The following is a 27729-nucleotide window of genomic DNA, read 5'->3' on the forward strand; positions in this document are numbered from 1 at the left end:
CCTAAAAAATACCTATAAAATAGGTGTACATAGGTGCGGTGACAAAGACTATTGATCAATAGCTCATATAGACCAGGAAGCATATTAAGTGAGAGAACCCAAAAATATCTGATACAAGCTTATATCTATCTTTGGACTGGGGGATTTTTTTTTTTTTTAACCACAACCTCTGTGTGTGTCATTGCAACTCCGTGGATGGTAAATATTTAAGCACATAAGTATTCACAGTACCATACCAAGCTCAGCAGTCAAAATGCATCTCTCAAGCACAAGACATATAGCGGCAGAAGCCTTTGCGGATGCCACAAACTTTACGGACTGGTACATTTTTCTAAAGTTTCTGCCCCTCCAGATCTTGAGAGAACATTTCACAGAATTGATTGTAAGCTGATGGAAACACCTTTATGCCTCGGTATCATTTGTGGTCTGAGAAAAATTAGTTTCAGCAGTGTGTTCAGAGGAAGGAGAAACCAATTTGCTTCCCTCCAATCCTTCTGCTGCACTTTGTATGGCTGAACATTCTGCTTCTCCGGATGCGTCTGTTTGGGAATTACATGCTCCTTCCGTCTCTGCAAGTTGTTCATCAATTTTTATTTCCTCTGCTAACAAATCACAATTAAAAAAAAAAACAAAGATAATGAAAACATGTCCAGTAGATATGGGGAGATTTCCAGTACAGACAGTCATGGGGTATAACCAAATGTTACAACTAGAATTCACCCGAATCTGAGCATTTGTCTCTGCCCTAAGAGGTTTTGCCAACACAATCATAGATTGTATAGCCTGTAAGCTCTTCAAGACAGGGACCTCATTCCTATTAATTAATTATAAGTTTAATTTATATATAATATATATATATATATATATATATATATATATATATATATATATATATATATATATATATATATATGTATATGTATATATGTATATATATGTATGTATATATGCAATAGAAATAGTAGTTGCACATGATAAAGTCACACTCAGCTGTGCATGAGCCCTTGTACATTACAGCACAGGTACCTTTCTGAGCTAGCTTTTCCTGTCTTCTCTTCTCTTTGGCTGCTTCCTGTTCTTGCTTCTCTCTCTTCTCCTTCAGCATTTTGCAGACTTTTTTGTGTGTGAACCAGTGAAGTTTCTGGCAGTTCTGATCACAATATATCACCTAAAGAAGATAATAGTTATCATATTACCAATTACAAGTTCAATCTAAATTACAGCATTTTCATTTAATTACACTTCCCAAGGGGGACTGCTCCAGAATGCACAAAGCAATAAAGCCATCTTTGAGAAATTACAAATAATTAAAATCCAACTTACACTGAATGACAAAAAGTATTAGCACCCCCTCCTGTCCAACATCTCATTCCATAAACAAGGAAATTAAAGGGACAGAAACATCAAAAAATTAAAAAGTGAATGACAATATAATGTACTGCTGGCCTGCACTGGTAAAACTGGTGTGTTTGCTTCAGAAACACAACTGTACTTTATATAAACAAGCTGCTGTCTAGCCATGGGGGTAGCCATTCAAGCACAAGATACACAGTAGATAAGATAAGTTCTGAAGAATCCCATTGTATACTACAGAGCATATCTTATCTGCTGTGTGTCCTATGCCTTTTCTCCTTTTTCAGCATTGAATAGCTACACAACAGCTTCTTTATATAATCTATAGAAGAGTTTCTGAAGCAAAAACACCAGTTTTACCACTTCAACACAACACTACATTATATGTTCATTACTTTGAAACACTTTCATTTTCTGGTGTTACAGAATTCATATTAATGGAACAGTATTTGCTGCTAAACACCCTTTTCAGGCAGAATTTTGGTGCAATGTTGGTCTATTTGCTTCTGTTCAGCCACAAGAGTATTAATGAGGTTGGGAAAGGATATTGGGGTGATCATGCCAACCAGCAGGTAGTCACTTACCAATTCATCCCACAGGTGTTCAGTCGCTTAATGTTATGGCTGCCTAGAAGCCATTCGAGCTCCTGCACTGCTTTCTTAAACCAGTTCTGAGCTCCATAGTTCTGGTCTCTTTCAGTAAATTTATCTAGCGAACCACTTTGCAACTAAATTATTGTTGCATTTATGGTGACATAATGAAAATCACTGGCTACAGAATGAGTCATACTGGAGAGCTCATTGTTTCCCATTTAAGACTTCATGGTGGTACTTCATTATACACCATTGCACATGGGCAGTTACCCTCAGCAACCAATCAGATGTTAGCTTTCATTGTTTTCCTCGCAGTTTCTGGGAAAAATCGAATCACTGATTGGTTGCTATGGGTTACTGTCCTGGTGCAAATTTGCAAAAGTGTTATATAAATGAGCCCCAGTGTGTTGTAGAAAGTTTATGTCCTTGTCCCGTGAGCGGGACAAGGACAAGTGAATGTTGTGCCTCCCTGTACATGAGAGAAGTATAGCAGTGATCCTTCAATAAAAGAGATATAGAAGTAATAGATGTTAAACAGGGAGATGACACTAGGATACTTTGTTCTTTATAGGTGCACTTGCAATTTTATAGTAAGTAATGTTGGCCTAAAAATTATGAGCAAGCTATTTTAGAACCCCACTCTTTTCAGCTTGACTGCATTGGGCAGAGTACATCTGGCATTCTGATGACTAACTCATAAGCACAGCAATTTTCCCAGTCATCAGTCTTTAACATGCAAAAAGAAAGATAATTTGCATTAAGCTTACCAGTTTGCACACGGAGCATCTCTTGGTGGCTCCCTTCTCTCCACACGTGGTGCAAAAGTCTGCATCGATAAAGCCCACTTGTCCAGTAATAGCTTGAGTAAGTATTGAGAATGCAGTGGGATCAGAGCCCTAAAATGACACAGTATAAATAAAGTCAACAACCTCCTCAATCTAAATTATGTGCAACCCTAAACCTAAACCCCTAAAGCCTGGCATACACAAATAGATCTGCTTGTGTGGCAAGGTCAACAGATAAGGGGATATGGGCATATACAGACCCACTGAGGAGGATCACTGGTCTTTGCCCAAAAGGTGTTTTCAAGCCTACTTGATAAGATATTTGTCTAACAGCCCTGAGAGAAGATGCCACACACAGGGCAACAAGCTGCAGACTAAATTTAAAGGGTCGCCAGGTTCGAATCCTCAAACGATCGGACTTCCCCATCTCCCGACCTGCCACTAACCATTCAGATCAAATTAAGTAGTAAAAGAACAGATCAGCCGACGTTCTGCCCCTGACAGCAATCTTACGAAAGTTATGTCTGACAAAACTAGTGACAGTCTCCCACTGAAAATCATACAATAAGCAATATATGCAGAGATATTACCGGTAGCCGACAGAAATCTTTTAACCTGGCTGATCAACCAAATGACCGATCTCCGCCGGACGAAAAATGTCAGGACTCCACACACTGTCCGAAAATCTTAAGAATCCTTGATTCGTACGATCGGATCTTTGCGTCTATTGCAGCTTTACTAAGGGCTATTACATGTGCCACAGTCAAAATAAAGTATCAAGTCAATAAACCAGCCCACTGCATGGAACAAGCACTGCTCTAACTGACGGACTACAACTTCTGAACCCCCTAATGGTCGTTAGTTAACAGAATGAAACTTGTACCACTCCAAAACAAAGAGTAAAAAGGGATGTTCACCTTTAGGCTAAAAACCACCTAAATATAAAAAGTAAAAGGCCAGCTAGACATGCAAGTTTATTTTCATCAACATAAAAAACAAATATTTGATTGCCTACTTTTATATCTTGTTTAACCTCTGTTTTCAGTGCAGCTCCTTTGAAAGTAGGGATGCACCGAATTCACTATTTTGGATTCGGCTGAACCCCTGAATCCGAATTAGCATATGCAAATTAGGGGTGTGATTTTTTTTTTGTATTGTTTTTTTTTCTTTGTATTGTGAAAAAAAGACAGCCTCCCCACCCCTAATTTGCATATGCAAATTATGATTTCGGATTCAGATTGGCCAGGCAGAAGGTTTCGGCCTAATCCGAATCCTGCTGAAAAAGGCCTAATCCTGAACCGAATTCTGGATTCGGTGCATCCCTATATGAAAGTGAAGGCAATGGTGGAGTACCAGTGTCACATGACACATGAACATTTGCTTCCACATCTGTGAATCCGAGTATGTTCTTTACAATATAAGAATTACTGAATAAATGTACTGTAAATGAAAGCAGGAGGATGCTGTTTGCTGCATGCTAGTAAATGAAGAATTTCAGAGTACACAATAAAAAGGATGGGATTGCTACATTGCATGAGAAGGAAAGAGCGGAAGAGCGGACATCACCTGACCTAGAACATGCACACTAGGTTCTGGAGCAGCCGCTAATTATTTTGTGGATGTAAACCATGCCAAAAATCAAGTTATAGGGGTCAACGACCCCCTCTGTGACAAGGTGCCCCCATCCCAGGAGTGTCAATATGCTAATGGATTTATATTGGGTATATAGTTCAACTGGTCCATTTTCTCTATAGAGGGCTTCTGGTGTGAACATGCCATTTAATGAATATTGGGTTGAACTCGGCTGCCATCTTTCTGTGATTCTGTGAAATGTGCTTGAAAAATCTCGATTATTGGTAGGTAGAATACCCCCACGAGATTTTTAGTGTGGCAAACTAAAAATTCTTGAGCTAACTAGAACCACATTATTTTGCATTTAATCCCACATAGTAGCAAAGCAGCACATTGGCAAATATTGTGAGCCAGAAATGTAACATAAAAATGCCTTACAATTTCCACTGGAGCGATGCTTCTGACAAGCTGCTGCAGTAATGTTGCTTCACAGTAGGGGAACTTCCTGATGCATTCTCGGATAAGCTTCTCCTGGAACACAGGGAAGCAGTCTGGATCTCTGCCTTTTAATAAACTGGAAATTGGCCAGAGCGTTAATTGTTGCATGCAATAATATTCAACATGTACACCTTTAATTTGAAAATGTAAAAGGCTTCATTAGCGGATACTTATAATACGCAAGTACTTAATTCATGAGCACTCATCGTGAATAGTCTTTTATGCTGTTAGAAAAGGGCTGTGTGTGCCAAATGCTGTGTTTGAGACTCCTAAACAACCAAAGTAGCACTTTTGGAGTTTACTTTGATTATTGTAAGTGAACCATTAAAGCCTTTCAATGCCACCTTCTGACAACTATAACAGCAATCATTCATTGCATTGCATGGAGGATATATTCAAGGCTTGATTCACTATTCTATCACTGGCTTCTGTGGTCAGACTGCCATGAGTAATACATTCTACAATTCCAGGTGTCCATGTGACCTATTGCAGTATACAACAGATTTGGTGAGATGAAAATGTGTGGGGGCGACCATTCAGCCTGACATTCTTTGAACCATTAACATCAAACTCATTTAAACAAGGACTCGCGTGCCACTTGGTCTATATAGCTGCCTGTGTGCTGAAGGTGGCTGACAAATAGTGATGCGCCACTCTCACATACGTCTTTAGTTTACTGTATTGGCATGTCAGAATGTCTGTTGACACCTTCAGCCTTAAAGAAGTATGTGATAGCGGCGCGTCACTCCGTGCCAGTACGTGTCTATTACTAACACCTTCAGCACACATCCAGTATAGACCAAGTGGCAGATCATTTCAAATATTACTGCTATGGCTACGCAATTCCTGATTGCATTGCTGGGGGGCCGCATTATTATTAATTTCATGATGGAAGCTGAGGGCTGGTGTAAATGTGAAAATGGGCCACAATTGGCCCTCGGGCCTGACTTTGGACATGCCTGCAGTAACACAACAGAAGCATTCTGGAAGAAATCCAGTATTGCTCCATAGACACCACTTCAGCAGCTGTTTTGATGGATCTAGATGTTCTAAAATTGTGACCTTTATACTTGAAAGGCAATAAGATTCTAAGTAGGGATGCACCGAATCCAGGATTCAGCCTTTTTCAGCAGGATTCGGATTCAGCCGAATCCTTCTGCCCAGCCAAACCGAATCCTAATTTGCAGATGCAAATTAGGTGTGGGGAGAGAAATCACGTGACTTTTTGTCACAAAACAAGGAAGTAAAAAATATATTCCCCTTCCCAACCCTAATTTGCATATGCAAATTAGGATTCAGATTCTGTTCGTTATTCAGCTGAATCTTTCGCAAAGGATTTGGGGGTTCGGCCAAATCCAAAATAGTGGATTCGGTGCATCCCTAATTCTAAGCACACACAACACATTTAGCATTACAAACCACTTACTTTTTAATAAATGTATCAAGTTTGTCTTCCTGATCCTGGAGAAAAGTAGAGCATTTTTGCAATATGCAACTGATATAGTGCATTTTCACGGCCAAAACTTCATTCATGTCCTTTTGCTTCATGCATTTTTCACAGATTAAATCCAACACGGTGCAACACTTCTTTAAAGCTTCTGTCTCCATCAAAAGGGGGTTCTCTTTTATTAGATAGACAATCTGAATGTTAAAAATACAACGGACAACCTTTTAGGTGAAATGAAGAATCTGCACTAATAAAATGAAAGTCCCAGATAACTCTCAGAACTTTTCCTAGTCCAGTCCACTCTAAAGCTGCCCATAGACGCAAAGATCCAATCGTACGAATCCTCAATTCAAGACTTGATTCACTTTTGATTCACTATGGCTTCTGTTGTGGATAGTCCCGACATTTTTCATCCCACGGAGATCAGTCATTTGGCCGATCGGACAGGTTGAAAGATTTCCGTTGGCTGCCGATAATTTCTCTGCATGTATTGCCGATCAGACAATTTTCAGTGTCAAACATAACTTTCGTATGATTGCAGTCAGGGGCAGAACATCGACTGATCTGTTCTTTTACTACTTTATTGATCTGACAATGGTCGGGAGATGGGGAAGTCCGATTGAACGATCGGATCTTTGCATCTATGGCCAGCTTAGCTGTAAGCCAGTCACGTGAAATACAAGCATGCCTATGACATATCACTTTTGCAGATGACTTGAAACTTAGGTAGAGAAGGCACATTTTGAACAAAATACCCAAAGTGTAATGAGTCAAAAGGAGGAGGATATAGCTTGCGGTTTGTAGAGACCATTTATATTAATACATATGCTTATGAACAGTCAACCCTCGTTTCCGTACACTCTCAGAATGGATATAATCATGACCATTTGGTAGATTTTAGAAAAGGTTGGTGGGGGGAGAGCCTCTGAGAAGCTCTGTGTACAGCTCTGTGTACTTAAAGGAACAATAACACCACAAAAAATAAATCGTTTTAAAGGAATGACAATGTAATGTACCGTTTCCCTGCACTGGTGTGCTTGCTTTAGAAAGACTATAATAGTTTATATAGGCAGCAGCCATTCAAGGTAGAAAAAAAGAGAAAAGGCACAGGATACACAGCAGATAACACATAAGCTCTGTGGTATGCAGTGGGATTCTTCAGAACTTATCTGATATCTGCTGTGTATCCTGTTCTTGAATGGCTGCCCCCATGGCTACACAGCAGCTTGTTTATATAAACTATAGTAATGTCTCTGAATCAAATACACCAGTTTTACCAGTACAAGTCAATAATACATTATATTGTCATTCCTTTAAAACACTTATTTTTTTGTGTTACTTTTCCTTTGATCTATTCTGTTGCATACATTATTAGGACAATATTAGCATGCCACAGTAAAGCTGGGAGATACACTAGCACCAGCAGACCTGCTAATTGGATCACATAAGTTTGCAGAAGAAGTATTAGATGCATGTGGCCCTTACCCAACAGGATTTAAGCTGGTTGAACTCAAATCAGACAGGTATATAGAGGGGCCAATAAGTTTTCTACTTGGTCAAGAGTAGATTTATCAGAAGTCAATACCAGCATGTGTATAACCAGTTTTAACCTTCAACTTCCTCTCTTTGCTACCTTCAGAACGCCATACTCTAAGCCAAACATCCCACGTTCACCATACCCAAAATAATCAGTGTATAATCACTATGTAAGAACAAATAGGATAACAATATTGTAATATGTCATATTACAATAGTAGTAAATTAATTCTGGGAGTTGGGAGGGAGGCCTTACCTTAACAGGATGCAAATTTGTGGTTGTGATGACTTTGTACAAGGGTCCAGCTAATTTTGCCGGTAATTTAGGTTCTTTATTTAACCCTTGAGGTTTGGTGTAATAATCCAGTTTTTCTCTCGGGAAAAAATTGTTGATTGCTGTGACACAGTCATGCTGGCCTAAAACATTAAGAAATGATAAATTAAAGTCTATCGAAAGCCTATTATATAGTTGGTTACAATGATGTATGTTTATCAATGCAGCCACATGACTTCTACACTGCAGAAGAACTTCTGTAACATTTTCAGTACAGTCTTCTAAAAATGTAACTATGCAGTGAAGGAAATTTTCATTATAGAAGGCGAGTGATCCCAAACCATTGGTGTCTATTTAAAGGCAAATATATACATTTATATACATCCAAATGACTATTTAACCATTGCCAAATGTTATTTTATTGTTGGGCTTAAAGAATAAATGGTATTTATGTGTATTAGTATTAATAAATCCCTTTCTTGGAGTCTTATTAGCATAGCACAGACACAAAGGGCTTAATGCACGTTTCTATGTAGAATACTTGGATAGCAACAAAGGATTCTATTCAAGGGTTCTCATTTTCCCAGCATTAATCCCAACCCAGTTTATAGTAGGGATGCACCGAATCCAGGATTCGGTTCAGGATTTGGCTAGGATTCGGCCTTTTTAAGCAGGATTCAGATTCGGCCGAATCCTTCTGCCTAGCCGAACCAAATCCTAATTTGCATATGCAAATTAGGAGAGGGGAGGGAAAATCACGTGACTTTTATCACAAAACAAGGAAGTAAAAAATGTTTTACCCTTCCCACCCCTAATTTGCATATGCAAATTAGGGTTTGGTATTTGGCCGAATTTTTCGCCAAGGATTCGGGGGTTCAGCCGAATCCAAAAAAGTGGATTCGATGCATCCCTAGTTTATAGTTTGGAGAACCAAGTAAGCGTAAAAGAAGTTCAGTGTGTGGCTTGTGTTGCCCCTGTGCATCATCTATTCCTTTGACTCCCAGTGGAGTATAGGGCATCCGTGAAGACTCTCCGTTTAGATCTATTTGTTGCTATTCTCTTGATCTCATTCTAATTTCTTCTTCTACTGATCTTCTCCATGTTTTTCGAGGCTGTCCCCCTCTTCTTGATCCCTAGAGATTCCCTTCCTGAGTGTGCGGCCTATCCAACCCCACTTCTTTTTCCTTAACTGAATTTCTATTGGTAGCTGGTTAGTGTTTTTCCACAGTTCTTCATTTGTCACTTCCTCCGGCCATTTTATATTTATAAGTCTCTGTAGGCACCTGTCTACCCCTATGTACTACAGGCATAAAAGGGTTCATTTAAAAGCTGGCATTGAAGATAAATGTAGGCGAGTCTATTGAAATAAACTGTAAAATTAGCTGAACTAGAGGCAGGCTACAAATGCACCTGCCCAAGAATTTGGGGTAAAAGGGCGCAATACCAGAAAATATTCATAGTCGGTCTGTTGTTCAAATCCAATTAATTGTAAATAATGATGTTGCACAACTGTAAAGAAGGTCTACTTTTGAATAAAAACTCCCCTTGCATGTAGCCACAAGCACAACACCCTGTTATATTTCACCTGCATCTGCCCTGCAAGGGGGAACAGATCACCACCCTAGCCTAAGGAGTCAAAGCTACTTGGCCCAACTCAGGCATCTTCTGCTGTAATGGCAGCATCTTCACATTGCTTATTATTTTAGGAAAGGTAAGATAGAGATATTGGGGGTCATTTATCAACGCTGGGCAAATTTGCCCATGGGCAGTAACCCATGGCAACCAATCAGATTGCTGCATTCATTCTTCTACTTGCAGCTGGCTTTAAAAAGCTAATCGCTTATTGGTTGCTATAGGTAACTGCCCATGGGCAAATTTGCCCAGTGTTGATAAATGAGCCCAATTGATTTAAGGCAAAGCTTCCCTCTGTATTGGATACCAACTTTGAAGTACAGTATATAGGGTGGTGTAGATTTTTTTTTGGGTTAGTAGAGATCCAACCTGAGGAGCCTAAATTAAATGGCTGTATGGTCTTTGGACCATGGCATTTCAACCAGCATCATTCCAGCTTGCTCCCATAGTTCGTAAGGCTCATTTACAAGCATTAATTCTGCATGTAAAATGATATATGTTCATAAAAGTGATTATAAAAGATGGTTGGCTTAGGCTTATAATGCTTCACACTGTGGCCATGATTTTAGAATTTCCCATGCCATGTGATCAGGGGTTAGATGTAAAACAAAACGGTGTGCTACACAGTGGAGAACGTGCTCTTTGCAGCCCTAGGTGCACACTGAAACCTCTGCTAGGGTACAATACTTTAGAACAATAAAAAATAAACAATAAAAAAAGTGCAAAAGCAGGGCGTTAGATGTGTTCTATTTAAAGTCAAATAATGCAATTGATGAATGCCTTCAACTAACAAAAAAATGCAAATTCCTCCAGTGAATCATAATATAATTAGAAACAGTGGATATCAAACTTGTTTTTGTAGGATTACAAGAATGCCCTGTGGCAAAGGAAAACAATTGGACTGTAAATTGAACGGTCAGTAAAGGTTTTACCTACAAAAGCTGCCATTTGTGCAGCTGTTCTCCCAACGGAGTTGACCACATCTGTGTCAGCTCCAGCTTCCAGCATCAGCCAAGCAATTTCTTTTTTCCCTGTATTTCAGTTAGAAAAGAAAAATATTTTAGTACTGGTTTCATTTCAGATTTACAAAGTTTTTTTATTTTAGCAAATCAAAGATTTAGCAGTGCATGAGCGCTTGTTTCCATGTGAATTTCTGCTTCAGACCAACTGCGGCTCACAGAAGCTGATCATCACTGATTGGATCGTTTAGAACACATGCATACATATACGTCCGTACATAACTATTAGTAGTTTTAGTAGAATAATAGAAAAACAACAGACCCATGTATGCTGCCAATTCTGTGTAACTGAATGATTAAATTAATGGAGGCTTGTTCCAAATAATAGCAGTGTTCAAAATAATAATAGCTTGTTCCACATAATAGCAGTGTGGAGTTCAATTAGTGAGTTCATTCAGTCTGTGAAAAAACAGGTGTAAATTCTGGCCCTTATTTAAGGAAGGAAGGCAGTAAATGTTGTCCATGTTGGTTATAGTGCAGTTCTCTCTGAGTAAAATGGGTCTTTCCAGACAAGCCGCATACTTTGATTAAAAAGTTGATTGGAGAGGGGAAAACATATAAGAAGTGCAGAAAATGATAGGCTTCTCAGCTAAAATGATCTCAAGTGCTTTAAGATGGCAACCAAAACCTGAAAGACGTGGAAGAAAATGGAAAACTACCATTCAAATGAATAGAAGAATAGCCAAAATGGCAAAGATTCATCTAACATTTTGGCTCAACTTTGTGGACTGATGGAGGCAAGATTTTCTGCGGCCCCTAGATCCAACAAAAACAGTTTGTTAGACGAGCCCCAAACACTGAATCCAAGCCATAGTACACATTGAAGACAGTGAAGCATGGTGCCACAAGCATCATGATATGGGGATGTTTCTCATCCTATGATGTTGGGACTATTTATCGCATACCAGGGATCATGGATCAGTTTTAATACATCAAAATATCATATTGCCTTATGCCAAAGAAGAAATGCCCTTGAAATTGGTGTTTCAACAAGACAATGACCCAAACACACCAGTAACGAGCAACATCTTGGTTCCACGCTAACAAGGTTGACGGTATGGAGTGGCCAGCTCAATCCCCGGACCTGAATCTAATAGAAAACTTGTGGGTGACATCAAAAATGCTGTTTCTGAGGCAAAACCTCTGAACAGTTTTATGGCCAATATGTATAAGTTTACCTACGCACATGGCATATAGGGGCCCCACAATGAAGACCCCCAATATGGTCTGTCATTTCAGGTACTGCAAAATCAACACATTTACATCATTTGGGGGGGGGGGGCAAAGATATAATAAGTACATTCATCCCAAAAAAAACATATTTTCAGAAAGTACATGTTCCCCTGAATCCAAATTGGGTATGCAGGTCTACTCCAAAGCAAACCTTTCCTAAATTTGCCGATTTTGGTGACATTTCCAAAAATCACCTCAAAACTTCCACCCTGCAGCATTGTATTTCCCACATACTATTAGGTATCAAGACAAATCACCCCCTGGAGTTCTCTGAACAGTTTTATGCCTAATATGTATAGGTTTACCTAAGCACCTAAAAGTGGCCATGGTTTCAGGCAGATTAGGGGGTTATATATCTCACATAAATAACAATATAATCCAAGTTAGGTATAATTTTTAACAAAAGAGAAACCATCACAAAAGTTTTGGTACATTGTGAGAAAAGCTGAGAAACATCTATCTATAAAAGTTCTGAACCTCTACAGCTGCGATCCCCAACCACTTGAATGTTGTATCTCAGTGGCCCCAAAGCAGGTACTTATTTTTGAATTCCAAGCTTGCAGACAAGTTTTAGTTGCATAAAAACAGGCATACTATCAAACAGAGCCTCCTGTAGTCTGTCCGTAAACAAATGGGCTACCAAACAGCCTTTAGTTGGGACTTTTCTCATGCATGTGTTGCTCCCCATCTCGCTTTTAGCAGCTTATGTTGGCTTTGGTGCTGTTAAATTGGTAACTGGCATAAAGAACAGTTCTGTTTTCTGCCAAAGCATTTTATAGAATAAAAAATGAATTTGCATTATTTTTTTAAACTATACATCATGCAGCTTTGCAATTCAAGGTAAAGCAACGTGGGTTAAAATAAAAAAATTTTTTTCATTTTAAGGGTTTGTGCACAGTTCTGTTTCAGTCTATGGAAAAGTTTTCTAATAGTGGGCAAGGAGTTTAGACATCCGAGGACAGGCAAAAGATATGAAATCAAACACAGGTTAACGTGCACATCCACAATGGTAATAAATGTCATCAAATGCACGTGTGGCCTAATCTATTGTGGCAAAACTAAAAGAGAGGATCGACATGCATAGGACCAGCATTAGGGCAACTTTCCATATGAACAGAAAAGTTGATGCAAACAAACAGCATATAGCACAACAACCTGTAGCAAAACATTGGAATGAAGCGAGGCATGATCCATCTACATTCAAGTGTATGCCAATCGATCATGTACCTAAGCCACCTAGGGGTGGTGACCTTGATAACAGATTACGGAGGCGAGAAGCCTTTTGGATACACAAACACGGTTGTGTGATGCCCAGGGGACTGAATGGGCAACTGCAGTTAAATTGCTTTTTAACCTGAGGCTCCTTGAAGTTAACAACTACATAAATTGATTTGTACTTTTTGCTCCATAGGAAGTGTTGATACAAAGTATCTGATTACAGTGTGATTGTTCTCCAATATCTCTTAGTAACATATTTCCATCTTTTTGTTACATTGTTTTTAATCAAGAACAAAGTATCCTTGTATGTGCATATACACACACACACGAAAGACTTGGCACTGGAGCACAACACTGACACCCGATGGTGGAAAATGGGAATGACACTTTGCACTGAAAATTAATGAACTTTATTTGTGGAAACAAACAGCTGTAAAAGCTCTAATGACGTCATGAGGGAGCCAAAATTCACAATAGGGGGAGGATATTTAAACTGTTATTCACTCTGAGCACATCATCATTGATAAAGAAAATCAATGACTTATGCATATTTATTTATATTTGAATGAAGGAAACAAGATAATAAACCACACTTGCTAACATGACAAACATTCCTTTATATGAATAATATATAGGATATTTATAGCAGAGTGAGACACTGCAATGGGTGAAGCACAAAAAGCATCTTTAGATCTTGATTTTTATGGGAATATTTACCTGAAAGGCCAGCAAACATCAATGCTGTGTACCCATGCTCGTGTTCATTACAGTTGACATCTGCTCCATGTTGCAGTAAAAGTTTGCACATATCCACCTTTCCTTTGTAGGCTGCATGCATAAGAGGAGTCATTCCGTGCTGCAAAGAAAAAGAAGGAACCTCACTTTTATTTCACTTATTTGTGATCTTCTTACTTAACATGGCCTTTATTATTTGCAGGAGTGGGTGTGACATAAGAAAGGCTGAAAGCAGTAGTACCTGCCCCCTACAGGAAGTAGTATCCTTCTCCATATGAGAACGTTTTTTTTTGGGGGGGGGGGGTTTTAAACATTATATTTTACAAATGTGTTGGTTTACATCGGTAATTTTGTGATTAATAGTTATTATTGCCATCAAAGTAGAAATCGAAGCACAAAACTAGAGGTGTCACAATCACTTTAACAATTTTTCAAACTGGGATACTGTCATGGAAAAACATGTTTTTTTCCAAAACACATCAGTTAATAGTGCTGCTCCAGCAGAATTCTGCACGGAAATACATTTCTCAAAAGAGCAAACAGATTATTTTATATTCAATTTTGAAATCTGACATGGGGCTAGACATTTTGTCAGTTTCCCAGCTTAATCAGTCTTAAGCTGGCCACAGACGCAAAGATCCGATCGTACGAATCAATGTACGATCGGACTTTCCCATCTCCCGGCCTGCCACTAACCATTCAGATCAGTCTTACCATTCCGACCAAATAAAGTAGCTAAAGAAGAGATCAGCCGATGTTCTGCCCCTGACAGCAATCGTACGATAGACAAAGCTAGTGAGTCTCCCACTGAAAATCGTACGATCGGCATTACATGCAGAGATATTACCCACAGCCGACAGAAATTTTCTAACCTGTCCGATCGACCGTTCTCCGCCGGACAAAAAATGTCGGGACTCTCCAGACATGTTCCGAAAATCGTACGAATGAGATCTTTGCGTCTATGGCCAGCTTTAGTGGGACTTGGTTTTTACTATTAAATGCTGTTCTTAGATCTTGCAGAGAAATGTTATCTTGTGTTAGGGAGCTGCTATCTCGTTACCTTCCCATTGTTCTGTTGTTAGGCTCCTGGGGGGGGGGGGAGGGAGGCGGTGAAATCACTCCAACTTGCAGTACAGCAGTAAAGAGTGATTGAAGTTTATCAGACCACAAGTCACATGACTGGGGGCAACTGGGAAACTGACAAAATGTCTAGCCCAATGTCAGATTTCAAAATTGAATATAGCAAAAATCTGTTTGCTCTTTTGAAAAATGGATTTCAGTGCAGGAGCAGCACTATTAACTGATTCATTTTGAAAAAAACATGTTTTCCCATGATAGTATCCCTTTAAGATTTAAAATGTGGAGCTCTGCTGCTAAGCTCTAAGACCCCATTGTGCTCAAACTGCTCAAATGCATTCTACCATGTATCTGCCATTTTCTTAATTCAATTTCCTGGCAGTCATTAAAGTTCTTATAGATGGGAAAAATATATCATGTACCAATCATTTGGCTTTAGAAGAGGTACAATATCTTATTAAGTTACACGTTTTAAAATACAAAACTTTTTATGTAAAAAATCAAAAGTACATTCTAAAAAATCTAAATACTGCTTATTCATTCGATCTTAAATATTGAAAAAAAAGAACTTCAGTTTAGAAAGCCAGATTTAAACCGTGCTAACAATGGCTTGGGGGATCACTGGAATATCTTCCGTAGAACCGAAATGTGTCATTAATATTAGCTGTGCGTTTTCTGATGGATTCGATTAGACTTTAGGATTATATGGACTGTAACATTAGATGCAGCTTTTATGGTGCGATAAAGTCAGTAAGCAATAAACTTCTTTAGAAATCCTAGCCATAAAGATCAAGTTGTACCAGAAGCGAGCAGAATAAAAAATAGAGGGTTTACAGAAGAGAAGCATGACACTCTTCACCGGAGAAAACAATTTTAAATTATTTAGTAAACCAATCAATGAAAACATATGAGGGGAGTCAACATTCATTCATCACTTGAGGATATTTGACTATAGATTTGGTTGTGTGAAAAGAGAAGCTGGAATTGTCTGATTTAAAGTGGCAAGCATGCTATAAACAACAAGCAGGATTTATTTTCGACAGAATTACCACCATAAATAAATACATTTAAATTAAATGTAATTGTTACAGGTCTTTTGAGCTGGAGCAATACAAGAGCAAACAGGTTTCCCCCTTAAATGTACCATAAGCAGCTACTAGATGTGCTCTGCAAAGGAGCCCTGTTCATAAGCAGGTGGTATGTGGAGATCTCCCCATGCACTCACCATCTTGTGTATTATGAATGAAGCATAATAAAGTCTCTACCTCACTCTACAGGTGTGTGGAGAGCGACAACCCTGAAGTTTAGCTTCTCAGCAGATGCCCAGAGCACACTGAGCATGTGCAATGTCACCAACACAAACACAATAAAATCCAAAATGGGAAACTCCTGCCATAACTTTGATTGTCTGGATCATCACTGTTATAGCGATGCTGAACCTTTAGGTTGGTACAATAAGCTCAGAATATAAAACTTGGCATTTATAGCCATATTTGTTTTTAGTTCACCATAAGTAGTAAAACTATTGTATTCTACATCACTTACCTGGTATTTCCAGGTGTTTTGTCATCCACCTGTGACCACAATTCACAGGGGAAACAAAACACCCTGTATGCCATGCCCTTTAATGCAAATTTGTACATATAATGGCTGCAGTGCCATAAACGGACAACTGTAATTAATTAGTGATGTATGGAGATGTAATGAAGGGTTACGCCAAAGGATCTGCTCAAATGCAGAAAAGAGGGAAGACTGAAGTGCAATGGGGTTAATACTAAACAACCCGACCGAAATCAAATACTGATATTTACTTTGAGATATCACTGTTTGATCCAAAAATGTGAATAGCGGTTTCCTGTTCAGCAGTTCGTTTATTTCAGAGGCTTATCTTTATTGAAGGGTATTGGAGTCTGGAGCGGAAATAAAATGTCTTTTTCTGGTATAATTTTTAGCCTACGGCTTGGGTCATGAACTACATGCCTGGACAGATTCTCTGTTTGTGTGCAGAGTGCAAAGTAACCATTTAGGACATGAACAATAAAAATATGGCGTCAGAATAATACGTTCTGAGTTTTAATAACACAGATTATTCTGTACATGGCTCACTATATATACTGTAAATATGGAAAACATAAGACTACTTTATATAAGGTAATAAGTTCTGCACTGTGTATTTTAATAGCAACTATAGCAATATCACGTACCTCATCCAAACAGTTAACACGGACATCCTTGCTTCCTAATAGCCTTCGAGTTTCCTGAATGTTCCCTGTTGATTATAGCAATATAAAAAGCAGTTAAAGATGGCAGACTTAACATATCAAACAGTGTACAGGAAAAAAATATTGTGTATATTCAATTTACCTTTAAACCGGTTATCCACCTTTAACTTAATTTTTAGTATGACGTAGTGTGTGCTATTTTGAGACAATTTGCAATGGGTTTTCATTTTGTATTATTTGTGTTTATTGGGTTATTTAGCTTTTTATTTTAGCAACCTAGCAACCATGCACTGATTTGTAGGAGAGGTTGGAATATGAATAGGAGAGGGCCTGAATAGAAAAAGGGAGTAATTAAAAAGTAGCAACAACAATACATTTGTAGCCTTGCAAAGATTATTTTAGATGGAATCAGTGACCCCATCTGAAAGCTGGAGACTCAGCAAAATAAGACAAATAATTCAAAGTTATACATATACATATTAGGTTCAAATAATCCCTATTAAGAGATTGGACAAAGTTCCCAAACACACACGCACAGTAGCTATTCACAGGAATAAACCTCATTTTATTGTCCACCAGCAAAAGAATCCACATAGAAATAGGACATTTTATAGATAAAAGATATTTGTAGATGCATGATCACCAGATACAGGTTTTAGATTATAAAAAAAAACTACAAGTCCACTTTTTTGACATGATAATGGTTTTGAGATGACATTTGGGCATATACAATATTACTAGCAATAGCACTCCTTTCATTATAAGTAGAGATGCAACAAATCCACTTTTTGGATTTGGCCGAATCCCAGAATCCTTTGTGTAAGATTTGACAGAATACCAAACCAAATCTTAATTTGTATATGCAAATTAGGGTCAGGGAAGGAAAAGGTGGGGAAAATATTTTTTAAGTCCTTGTTTTGTGACAAAAAGTCACGTGATTTCCCTCCCCACACCTAATTTTCATATGCAAATTAGGATTTGGTTCGGCCATGTTCAAGGATTCGGTGGAATCTGAACCCTGCTGAAAAAGGCCGAAACCTGAACCGAATCATCCATAATTATAAGGGGGGGATAAGAACAGCGGTAACTGAGTGTATCCACACTAGTGATATGCAGGTCAGGGTTTCCCTGACCTGCACCCGACCCGCTTCCGGGGGTCCTTTTATAGACCGGCGCCGACCCGCCCTGCCAGGGACGTCACAAAAGGGGCAGGCGAGCAGAAGCAAGAGTATAAAACAGGAACCCGGAAGTCGGATGCGGGCAGTTGAAGGAGGCCACCAGCGAGGAGCACTGCGAGGTCGATCCAAACCTGCGGGTATCGGGTCGGCCCACAGATCACTAATCCACATCTCTCTTTGAGGTCTGTGGTCAGGGCCGCCATGGGGGGGGGGACAGGGGGGAGAGTTGTAGGGGGCTATGAGGATAAGGGGGGCCCGGCCATGCCACACTTACTTGATTAGCCGGGCCCCCCATCTTTCTGAGAGCTGCAGACTTCGGGAAGGCATGGACGTTTAAGGGGCCCTGGCCACCAATTTAGCCCATCAATTTTTTTTTCTCATGTGGGGTCCTAGCCACCAATATTTTTTAATGGGGGGGCCCTGGCCACAAATGTTTTTTAATGGGGGGCGGACCTGTAGGTGGGGCTTGCGGTGGGCGCAGCCCAGGGGGCCCAGGAAATTTTGTCGTATGGGGCCCTGCGATTTCTGATGGCGGTCCTGTCTGTGGTAAATAGTTTACAGTATTTTTATAAAGTATTTTTTCTGCAGTTGAGCACTACCTTGTGTGTAAGGGTTACATGTTTCATGTTTCCATGTTACATGTTTCCACACGCGATATATTTGATGACGTGTTTGAAGTGTGGCAAGCAATATGTAGGTTGCACAAAGTAGAAAAGAACATTTGAGTCAAATTAGAAATCCACATGCAACTGAGAAGAGCAATATTACTAGACACTGCTCAGTGTAGTGGTGGGGACACCACCTACTTCTCAACCAAGGGATAGTAAGAGTGAAACTAGGAGTTAGAGGAGGCGACTATATGAGCCTTCTGGCAAGGAGGGAGGTATACTGGATTTTTCATTTACAAACACGTTTGCCTTTGGGGTTCAATTAGGAGTCTGACGTCACATTTTATACTTAAACCCTATGGAGTTCAGTACTTCTAGGGTATCTATACGTATATTCATAGCTATGGTTCCCATGGGTGAGGAAATATATGGGAGTAAGATCGATTTTACAAAGACCATATTGGTGCGAAATTTTAACATTTATAACTGTACTGCATAATATTTGTATTAACTACATTTTTGATTCAATTATTACGTTGTATAACAAAGGCGCAGTTTCCATGTTATTATAGAAGGCATAATTGTCTAAACATGACCCAGGGAATAACTCTAGTACCCTGGAAAAAGTATGATCAAAATAAATAGGATTAACTTTCTGATTGGTTTTAAAGGGGTAGTTCACCTTTAAGTTAACTTTTAGTATGTTATAGAATGTCCAATTCTAAGCAACTTTTCAATTGGTCTTCGTTATTTATTTTTTATAGATTCTAAATTTTTTGCCTTCTTCTTCTGACTCTTTCCAGCTTTCAAATGGGAGTCACTGACCCCATCAAAAAACAAATTGTTATGTTTTGGTTAGCCGAGGATGAGTAGAGTATAACAGTGCTTTATGAGCAGAGACTCATGCAGCCATTACACAACAGTAACTTTCACTTTAAAGCTATCAGGAAGTATGCACAGTATAAGTCTGAGCACAGTGACATCTATATACCATTTGTATGAACACCACACAAATGCTCTGTAAGGCTAAAAATGTATTGTTTTTGATACTTTTTATTACGGATGTTTCCGTAATAAAATCTGTGAGTTCTGGCAAAAGGTGCCATAGAAAGTCAGTATTTAGTGGGCTGGTGGGGGCTGTTTGGGCCTCTGTGTACTTGAAACGCCAGGGCCTATTTTAATTTTCAGTCCAGGACTCTGTTGTGCATTTCCAAGCCTTGGCAGCCATAGAAAGCACATAAGAGATAAGCAATTCTTCATTTAAACTCCCAAGAGTTAACCTAGAAGAAGATTAGCCAAGAGAGAGGCAGTCTGAATTTGCCATCTTCTAATCTATATCATTACACAGGGGTGGCTTATCTCCCTTCTGCTCTTGTTACAATAACCGCAGATTATCTTTTTAATTATGTCTAGTGCAGCTTAGCACAAAATAAAGATTTCATATCCGTTACATAAGGTTTGATTCATTGCCCTCAAGCTGGCCTTTTATTCTATCTAGTGCAATACAAACAACTCACTTATATCAAACCTCACTCTTCATAGAATTGAAAATCTGCTCAAATTAGGCTCATCTAGAACATAAAACAAATTTAAATTAAAGGGGAAAGTCCCCTTAAAACTTGTATTTCATAGACACTGGTTAACTGCTTTGGTTTGTAAGATTAATATTCTTCCTCCCTGCTCCTCTCACTCTAGGGGGCAAATTTACTAAAGGGCAAAGTGACTAACGCTGGTGTAAATTCGCAAAGGAGATAGAGTGCGAAGTTGAACTACAATCTAACATCAGGCGAATGGACGTAAGTTAGTGAATTTGCCCCTAGGTGTGTTATCTATGAGCATCTATCCCATGCTGTATATCATCTGAAAAGTGACTGTTCCAGTACAGATACAGTATTTGATTATACATAACTTGCCAGTAATTAACTTTACATAGACACGCTTGGAATGATGCTGATGAAAATGCGTAATTTTTGTCTCTAGCACAACTGTATTCTGCAGGCAATTTAGATTGGAGTAGTCAAAGAGAAGATTGCCCCTCTATTCCAGTGTTAACCTTTCACTCAGGGGACCCAAACTAAGTCATGAAATCAGCTTTTTGAGCCAAAATATGATTTAGAACGGACTGGTAGCCTCATTTAATGTCTATTATAGGGGAAGATGTTGTTGTACCTTAGTGACCAAAGCAACAGCTCCCTCATCAGCATACATTAAAGGGGCTGCTCGCCTTCCAAACATTTGTTAACCAGTTTTCCAAAACGTAAGTTTAAAGGGGCTGTAAATAAATAAAAACTTAGTATGGTGTAGAGATTGATATTCTGAGACAATTCACAATTGGTTTTAATTTTTTATTATTTGTGGTTTTTGAGTAATTTAGCTTTTTACTCAGCAGCTCTGCAGTTTGCAACATCAGCAATCTGGCTGCTAGGGTCCAACTTACCCTAGCAACTAGGGATGCACTGAATCCAGGATTTGGTTTGGGATTCGGACAGGATTTGGCCTTTTTTTTTTTTTTTTTTATAAATTCTTTATTTATAGCAAATTTTATAAGAAAAAAAGTGGCAGATTACAAACCAACATAAAGGGGGGGATGGATTTGACCTTTTTCAGCAGGATTCGGATTCGGCTGAATCCTTCTGCCCGGCCGAACCGATTCATAATTTGCATATGCAAATTAGGGACGGGAAGAGAAATTGCGTGACTTTTTAATCACAAAACAAGGAAGTAAAAATGTTTTCCCCTATCTGCCCCTAATTTGCATATGCAAGTTAGGGTTTGGATTCGGTTTGGTATTCGGCCGAATCTTTGATGAAGGATTCAGGGGTTTGGCCGAATCCAAAATAGTGGATTCGGTGCATCCCTACTACCAACCATGCATTGATTTGAATAAGGGACTGGAATATGAATAGGAGATGCCCTGAATAGAAAGAGGAGTAATAAAAAAGTAGCAATAGCTATACATTTGCAGCTGGACAGAGCATTTGTTTTTAAGATAGGGTCAGTGACCCCCATTTGAAAGCTGGAAATAGTCCAAAGACGAAGGCAAATAATTAAAAAAAATCTATAAAAAAATAAATAATGAAGGCCAGCTGAAAAGTTGTTTAGAATTAGCCATTCTAGAACACACTAAAAGCTCCCTCTGGTGTTTCAGTCTCAACTCAGTAATCCAGGTACAGATTGTGAACTGTTACAACTTGCTACATTTATTTGATATGTAGAAAATTAGCAACTAATGCATCAATTTTATAATAAAACGCATGGATTCTGCTCAGCCAAAGATAAGAAATGAGTCAGCTAATGGATCAATTTAAAACAGCTATCGAGTACGTGACCCCCCCCCCCCCGCCAAAGCTGCTTCAGAAAGACTTTAGAAGATTAAAAAGCCAACTTCAGTATTAGAAAACTGTCACAGTAGAAAATAATAATTGAAAAAAGCCTATTTCTGGTGAACTGTCTGAAAGCAACTGAACTGAAAAAAGTGTTGGAAGGTAAACAACACATTTAAGAATCCCTTATTTATGTCTTGTTGCATATTTGTATAAATAACTGGAGTTTGCAACAAAAGCATTACATGGTTATAACATTTTGCCAAGCTTCAACCATCCTAAAGCATGGCACGGGGATAAACTGTAGTGCTTATTTTGAAGTACAGCATGCTGTACAATGTCTCATGGTTAAATTCTTGTTTTTCGGCCTCATAGTAGCTTCCTTGACTATAGTTGGCACAGCTTTTCTCATATTGAACAAAGGCAACTACAGAACAGTCTCCAAATGGTAGAATCAAGCCTAGGCATTTTATCCATGTACCAATGAAGCAATACAACACACATGAGTAATAACAAACACACGTGAAGCCAATCGGCCCAAACATTATTTATAAAAAGTGTTGTAATTTGTATATTGTGAAACTGAAAATGTATGCAAATCATTTTGAAGTCTGGAATGCGCACTTTAATCACATCTGAATGGTTTGATTTATCCTTCTGCTCCTCAGTGTAAAATTTAAAATCAAAGAAAACTGTGTCCTTTTCCCAAAAATTATTGAGGGCACTGTAGGTAGACCGCAGTAATAATAGGCAGAGCAAATGTAGGACTGCAGAGAGTCGGCAGCACAAGGGCCTGCCAAGGATCAAGATCCAGTTAGACCTTTAAACAGAATTTAATTCAACATGGACAACATGCCCATCTCCTATTAATTTGCACTGAAATTAGTAAAAAAAAAGAGAAAAGTATTTCATACCACATTTGTAAAACAAAAGCACTGCATTATACTCCCTTGGCAAATTAATAAATTCGTATGGTTTCCACTACCACCTCTATGCTGACGATACTCAGATCCATCTCTCATCTCCTGATCTCAACCCAGAACTCCTAACTCGCGTCTCCTCCTGCCTGTCCGCTATCTCTACCTGGATGTCGCAACGCTACCTTAAATTAAACCTCTCTAAAACTGAAATGGTTCTCTTTCCTCCAAGAAACACCAGTAGCATCCCCGAAGTATCCATCATAGTTAACAATTCCACTATCACCCCCTCTCCCCAGGCCCGGTGCCTTGGGGTTATCCTAGATTCTGCCCTGTTATTCACTCCTCATATCCAGTCACTTATTAAATCATGTCACTTCCACCTAAGGAACATATCCAAAATACGATCATTTATCACCCAAGACGCTGCCAAAATTCTTATTCACTCTCTCATCATATCGCGTCTAGACTACTGTAACTCTCTTTTAATTGGCCTCCCCCTCCAGAGACTGTCACCTCTCCAGTCCATAATGAACACTGCTGCGAGGCTCATACACCTCAGCAACCGCTCCTCCTCTGCCTCGCCATTCTGTCAATCCCTGCACTGGCTTCCGTTACCTTTCAGAATCAAATTCAAATTAATGACACTGACTTTCAAAGCACTTCACAACTCTGCTCCACCCTACATCTCTGAACTCATCTCTATATACTCACCCACTCGCTTACTACGCTCCTCTACTGACCTGCTACTCAACTCTTCTCTCATTACCTCCTCACATGCTCGCATTCAAGACTTTGGAAGGGCTGCACCCCTCCTCTGGAACGCTCTCCCACGATCTGTCCGACTTTCTCCCAACCTTTCTGCTTTCAAAAAATCTCTGAAAACGCACTTCTTTCGAGAAGCCTACCCTCACTCTGCTTAACTACCAAACGCAACACCACATACAACACCACATTTCTCACCCACTTACTTCGATCTTGCCCACTCCCACACCTTGTGTATTACTCCCTTCCCTTTAGACTGTATGCCTATGCATAGGGCCTTCCTCACCTCTTTGTACCTGTATTGATTGTGATGTTTGTTACTCCATATATTCTATGTATGTAATTCATGTGATGTAGTTGTATAATCACAGTTACTTTACAGTGCTACGCAATATGTTGGCGCTATATAAATACATGTTAATAATAAAATAATAATTATTTGGTTCCGTCCTCAAGAATTTTCTCCACTATAATAAGATAAAAAGTTAATTTTTGCAGGCCCCTGTAACCTTAATCTTCATTTCAGGAGTGTTATTTCACATGAGTACTGGTTGGGAGTTGACGACAAGAATAGGCATGTGAGGCCCAGATGAATAAGGGTATTATATACAGTGAATTAAAAAAAAATATAGCATTTGCACCACTATTAACCAATCCAACACTGTGCCCAAGTGCCCAGAAAATGCTACTTGCCAATTTTTTTACTATGGTTTACTAGCGCTAGTGCATGCAAATAGAACAACTTTTATTACATCAATAATTGAGAATATAGGGGCCTTGGTGGCTACCAGTGTTTAGAAAGTGTCTTACCTAATCAATAGCCAGTTAATGAGCGGCTCAGCAACTGAAAAGAGCCACCTGCGCTTAAAGGGGAAGTTCAAAGTTCAAATAGACTTTTAGTAGGAAGCATTGTATAATGCTTTGCAATACATCTTTGTAATTCGAGTTCTCATTATGGCAGTTTTGTCCATGGCAGTTTACAGTGTAAATCCCTACCTGGTGTCCTGCATCACTGACCCTAACAACAATGCAAAGTAATTAGACAGGAGGAGGAATCAGAAAGCAACTATAAAACTAAAACTATAAAATATTAATATCATTCTCTCCTAACCACAGTCTAACCTGGTAATCTGCTATTGTTACTCATTGTAATTATTGATATGTTGTGTGTGTGATGTTTACTGGGGGTTGTATGACTGGTCAGTTGTAGAAAATGGATTCCATGTTTCCCACTAAACACACACTATAAAGTTATGTTAGGGATGTGGCTGCTGGAAGAGCTGAAACAACCACAGCTTCCCCATAAGTAGAAGTGGGCAGCTGGAGGGCTGCAGGGTGGATATCTCCCTCATGTACAGTATATTCCCTGCATTACACATGCCCTCCATGCCCACTGATCATCCGTGTAGGGCCCAATCTCTAACAAGACATCCATTTGATTTCCCTTAACCTGTTGCACAGCCAAGCAAGCCAGAGTTGTTACCCACCTTGGGAGATGTGAGTGAGCAGCAGCCTCTCGTCCTCAGTCAGCTCTCCTTTCCTGGGAGCCATGCCGCAGCCTCCACACCACACACAGCACTACCACGAGGGTTCTAGGGAGCGGAGTGCGATCAGGTAACACTGAGCCTCCACTCAGACACTGCAGTGAGACCTTCTCACAACCCTGAAATCCCACTCGGAACTAGCTACAACCATCTATTCACAGACCCTCTCACAGCTTCCACCATCACAACTCCTGGCAACAGCACTGCTCCTGCTTCCTGGCAGAAACCACTCCACACCCCCTAAGTAAAATCCACTATTTTATCTCTGCAACACATGCGAGACAATTTGTAGGACTGATACAAAAGTTAAACTTGTGCATTGCCCACCAGCAATATTCTGAGTGGAACACAGCACGTCTAACCATGAAAGGAACTGATATTTCAAAATGCTTCCCCCTATCACTGCGCGGCGTTGGTTCGTTCCATCAGGCTGAGCTCACTGCTGCCAGCTAGCGGTGTGAGTTTGTCTGAGAGAGAGAGAGAGAGAGACTGCCCTTCAGCCGGAGTCCTATTGTCTGCTTGTATCTGTCTGTCTGTGTGTAACAGCGGAGGCACCCGAGCAGCATTACAATAAGTGCCAGGGCCACCTGCCATACACATATCGGGCTCAGGGTAATGGAACGATCAGCAGCAGCACATCTAGTGGACAGTGCAGTGTGGAGGCACTGACTGACAGCTCCACTACTCCCCATACTTTACACACACTGCTACACTTATTTGTCTTATAATCTTATTACACGCACACACTGCTAAACTTATTTGTCTTATTACACACACACTGCTACACTTATTTGTCTTATTACACACACACACACACACACTACTACTTATTTGTCTTATTACACATACACACACACACACTGCTAGACTTATTTGTCTTATTACACACAGACACACACACACACTGCTACACTTATTTGTCTTATAATCTTATTACACGCACACACTGCTAAACTTATTTGTCTTATTACACACACACTGCTACACTTATTTGTCTTATTACACACACACACACACACACTACTACTACTTATTTGTCTTATTACACATACACACACACACACTACTACTTATTTGTCTTATTACACACACACTGCTACACTTATTTGTCTTATTACACACACACACACACACACACACTACTACTTATTTGTCTTATTACACATACACACACACACACTGCTAGACTTATTTGTCTTATTACACACAGACACACACACACACTGTTACACTTATTTGTATTTTTACACACACACACTGCTACACTTATTTGTCTTATTACACACACACACTGCTACACTTATTTGTCTTATTACACACACACACACACTGCTACAATTTTTTGTTTTATTACACACACACACACTGCTACTTATTTGTTTTATTACACAAACACACACACACTGCTACTTATTTGTCTTATTACACACACACACACACAGCTACACTTACTACACTTATTTGTTGTATTACACACACACACTGCTACACGTATTTGTTTTATTTCACACACACACACTGCTAGACTTATTTGTCTTATTACACACACACACACACTGCTACGCTTATTTGTATTTTTACACACACACACTGCTACACTTATTTGTTTTATTACACACACACACACACACTGCTACACTTATTTGTCTTATTACACACACACTGCTACACTTATTTGTTTTATCACACACACACTGCTACTTATTTGTCTTATTACACACGCACACACACACACACACAGCTACACTTACTACACTTATTTGTTTTATTACACACACACACTGCTACACTTATTTGTTTTATTTGACACACACACTGCTACACTTATTTGTCTTATTACACACACACACACACACACACTGCTACACTTATTTGTATTTTTACACACACACACACTGCTACACTTATTTGTTTTATTGCACACACACACACTGCTACACTTATTTGTCTTATTACACACACACTGCTACACTTATTTGTTTTATTTCACACACACACTGCTACACTTATTTGTCTTATTACACACACACACACACACACTGCTACACTTATTTGTTTTATTTCACACACACACACACACACACTGCTACACTCACCTGTACTCGCTATGACACATATAACTCGTACATTAATCGGTATTCTCAATTACACATACACACACAACTGCTACACTCTTTGGCACTTACTGATACACTGATCT

General features: G+C 39.3%; 1 protein-coding gene across 1 annotated transcript; it reads right to left on the bottom strand.

The window, feature by feature from the left end:
* Positions 1–117: 117 nt before the first annotated feature.
* On the bottom strand, positions 118–25901 carry ankmy2.S (ankyrin repeat and MYND domain containing 2 S homeolog). The gene is made up of 10 exons (XM_018269210.2): positions 25473–25901; positions 17177–17241; positions 13878–14016; positions 10623–10721; positions 8041–8201; positions 6228–6442; positions 4742–4877; positions 2714–2842; positions 1027–1168; positions 118–602 (listed from the first exon to the last, which is right to left on the bottom strand). Exons 1-10 carry the CDS (start codon positions 25534–25536, stop codon positions 403–405), a joined length of 1350 nt encoding a protein of 449 aa, XP_018124699.1. The 5' UTR covers positions 25537–25901; the 3' UTR covers positions 118–402.
* Positions 25902–27729: the final 1828 nt, after the last annotated feature.

This window comes from Xenopus laevis, chromosome 6S, assembly GCF_017654675.1.
Source record: "Xenopus laevis strain J_2021 chromosome 6S, Xenopus_laevis_v10.1, whole genome shotgun sequence".
Classification (NCBI taxonomy): domain Eukaryota; kingdom Metazoa; phylum Chordata; class Amphibia; order Anura; family Pipidae; genus Xenopus; species Xenopus laevis.

What these genes read in the sequence shown, in the direction of transcription:
- ankmy2.S (XM_018269210.2), bottom strand. Translation starts at nt 25,536, where the DNA reads ATGGCTCCCAGGAAAGGAGAGCTGACTGAGGACGAGAGGCTGCTGCTC. An exon ending in GCTCACTCACATCTCCCAAG is followed by an intron (nt 17,242 to 25,472) that starts GTGGGTAACAAC and finishes TATAATCAACAG; the next exon opens with GGAACATTCAGGAAACTCGA. An exon ending in GCATCGCTCCAGTGGAAATT is followed by an intron (nt 2,843 to 4,741) that starts GTAAGGCATTTT and finishes GTGTCATTTTAG; the next exon opens with GGCTCTGATCCCACTGCATT.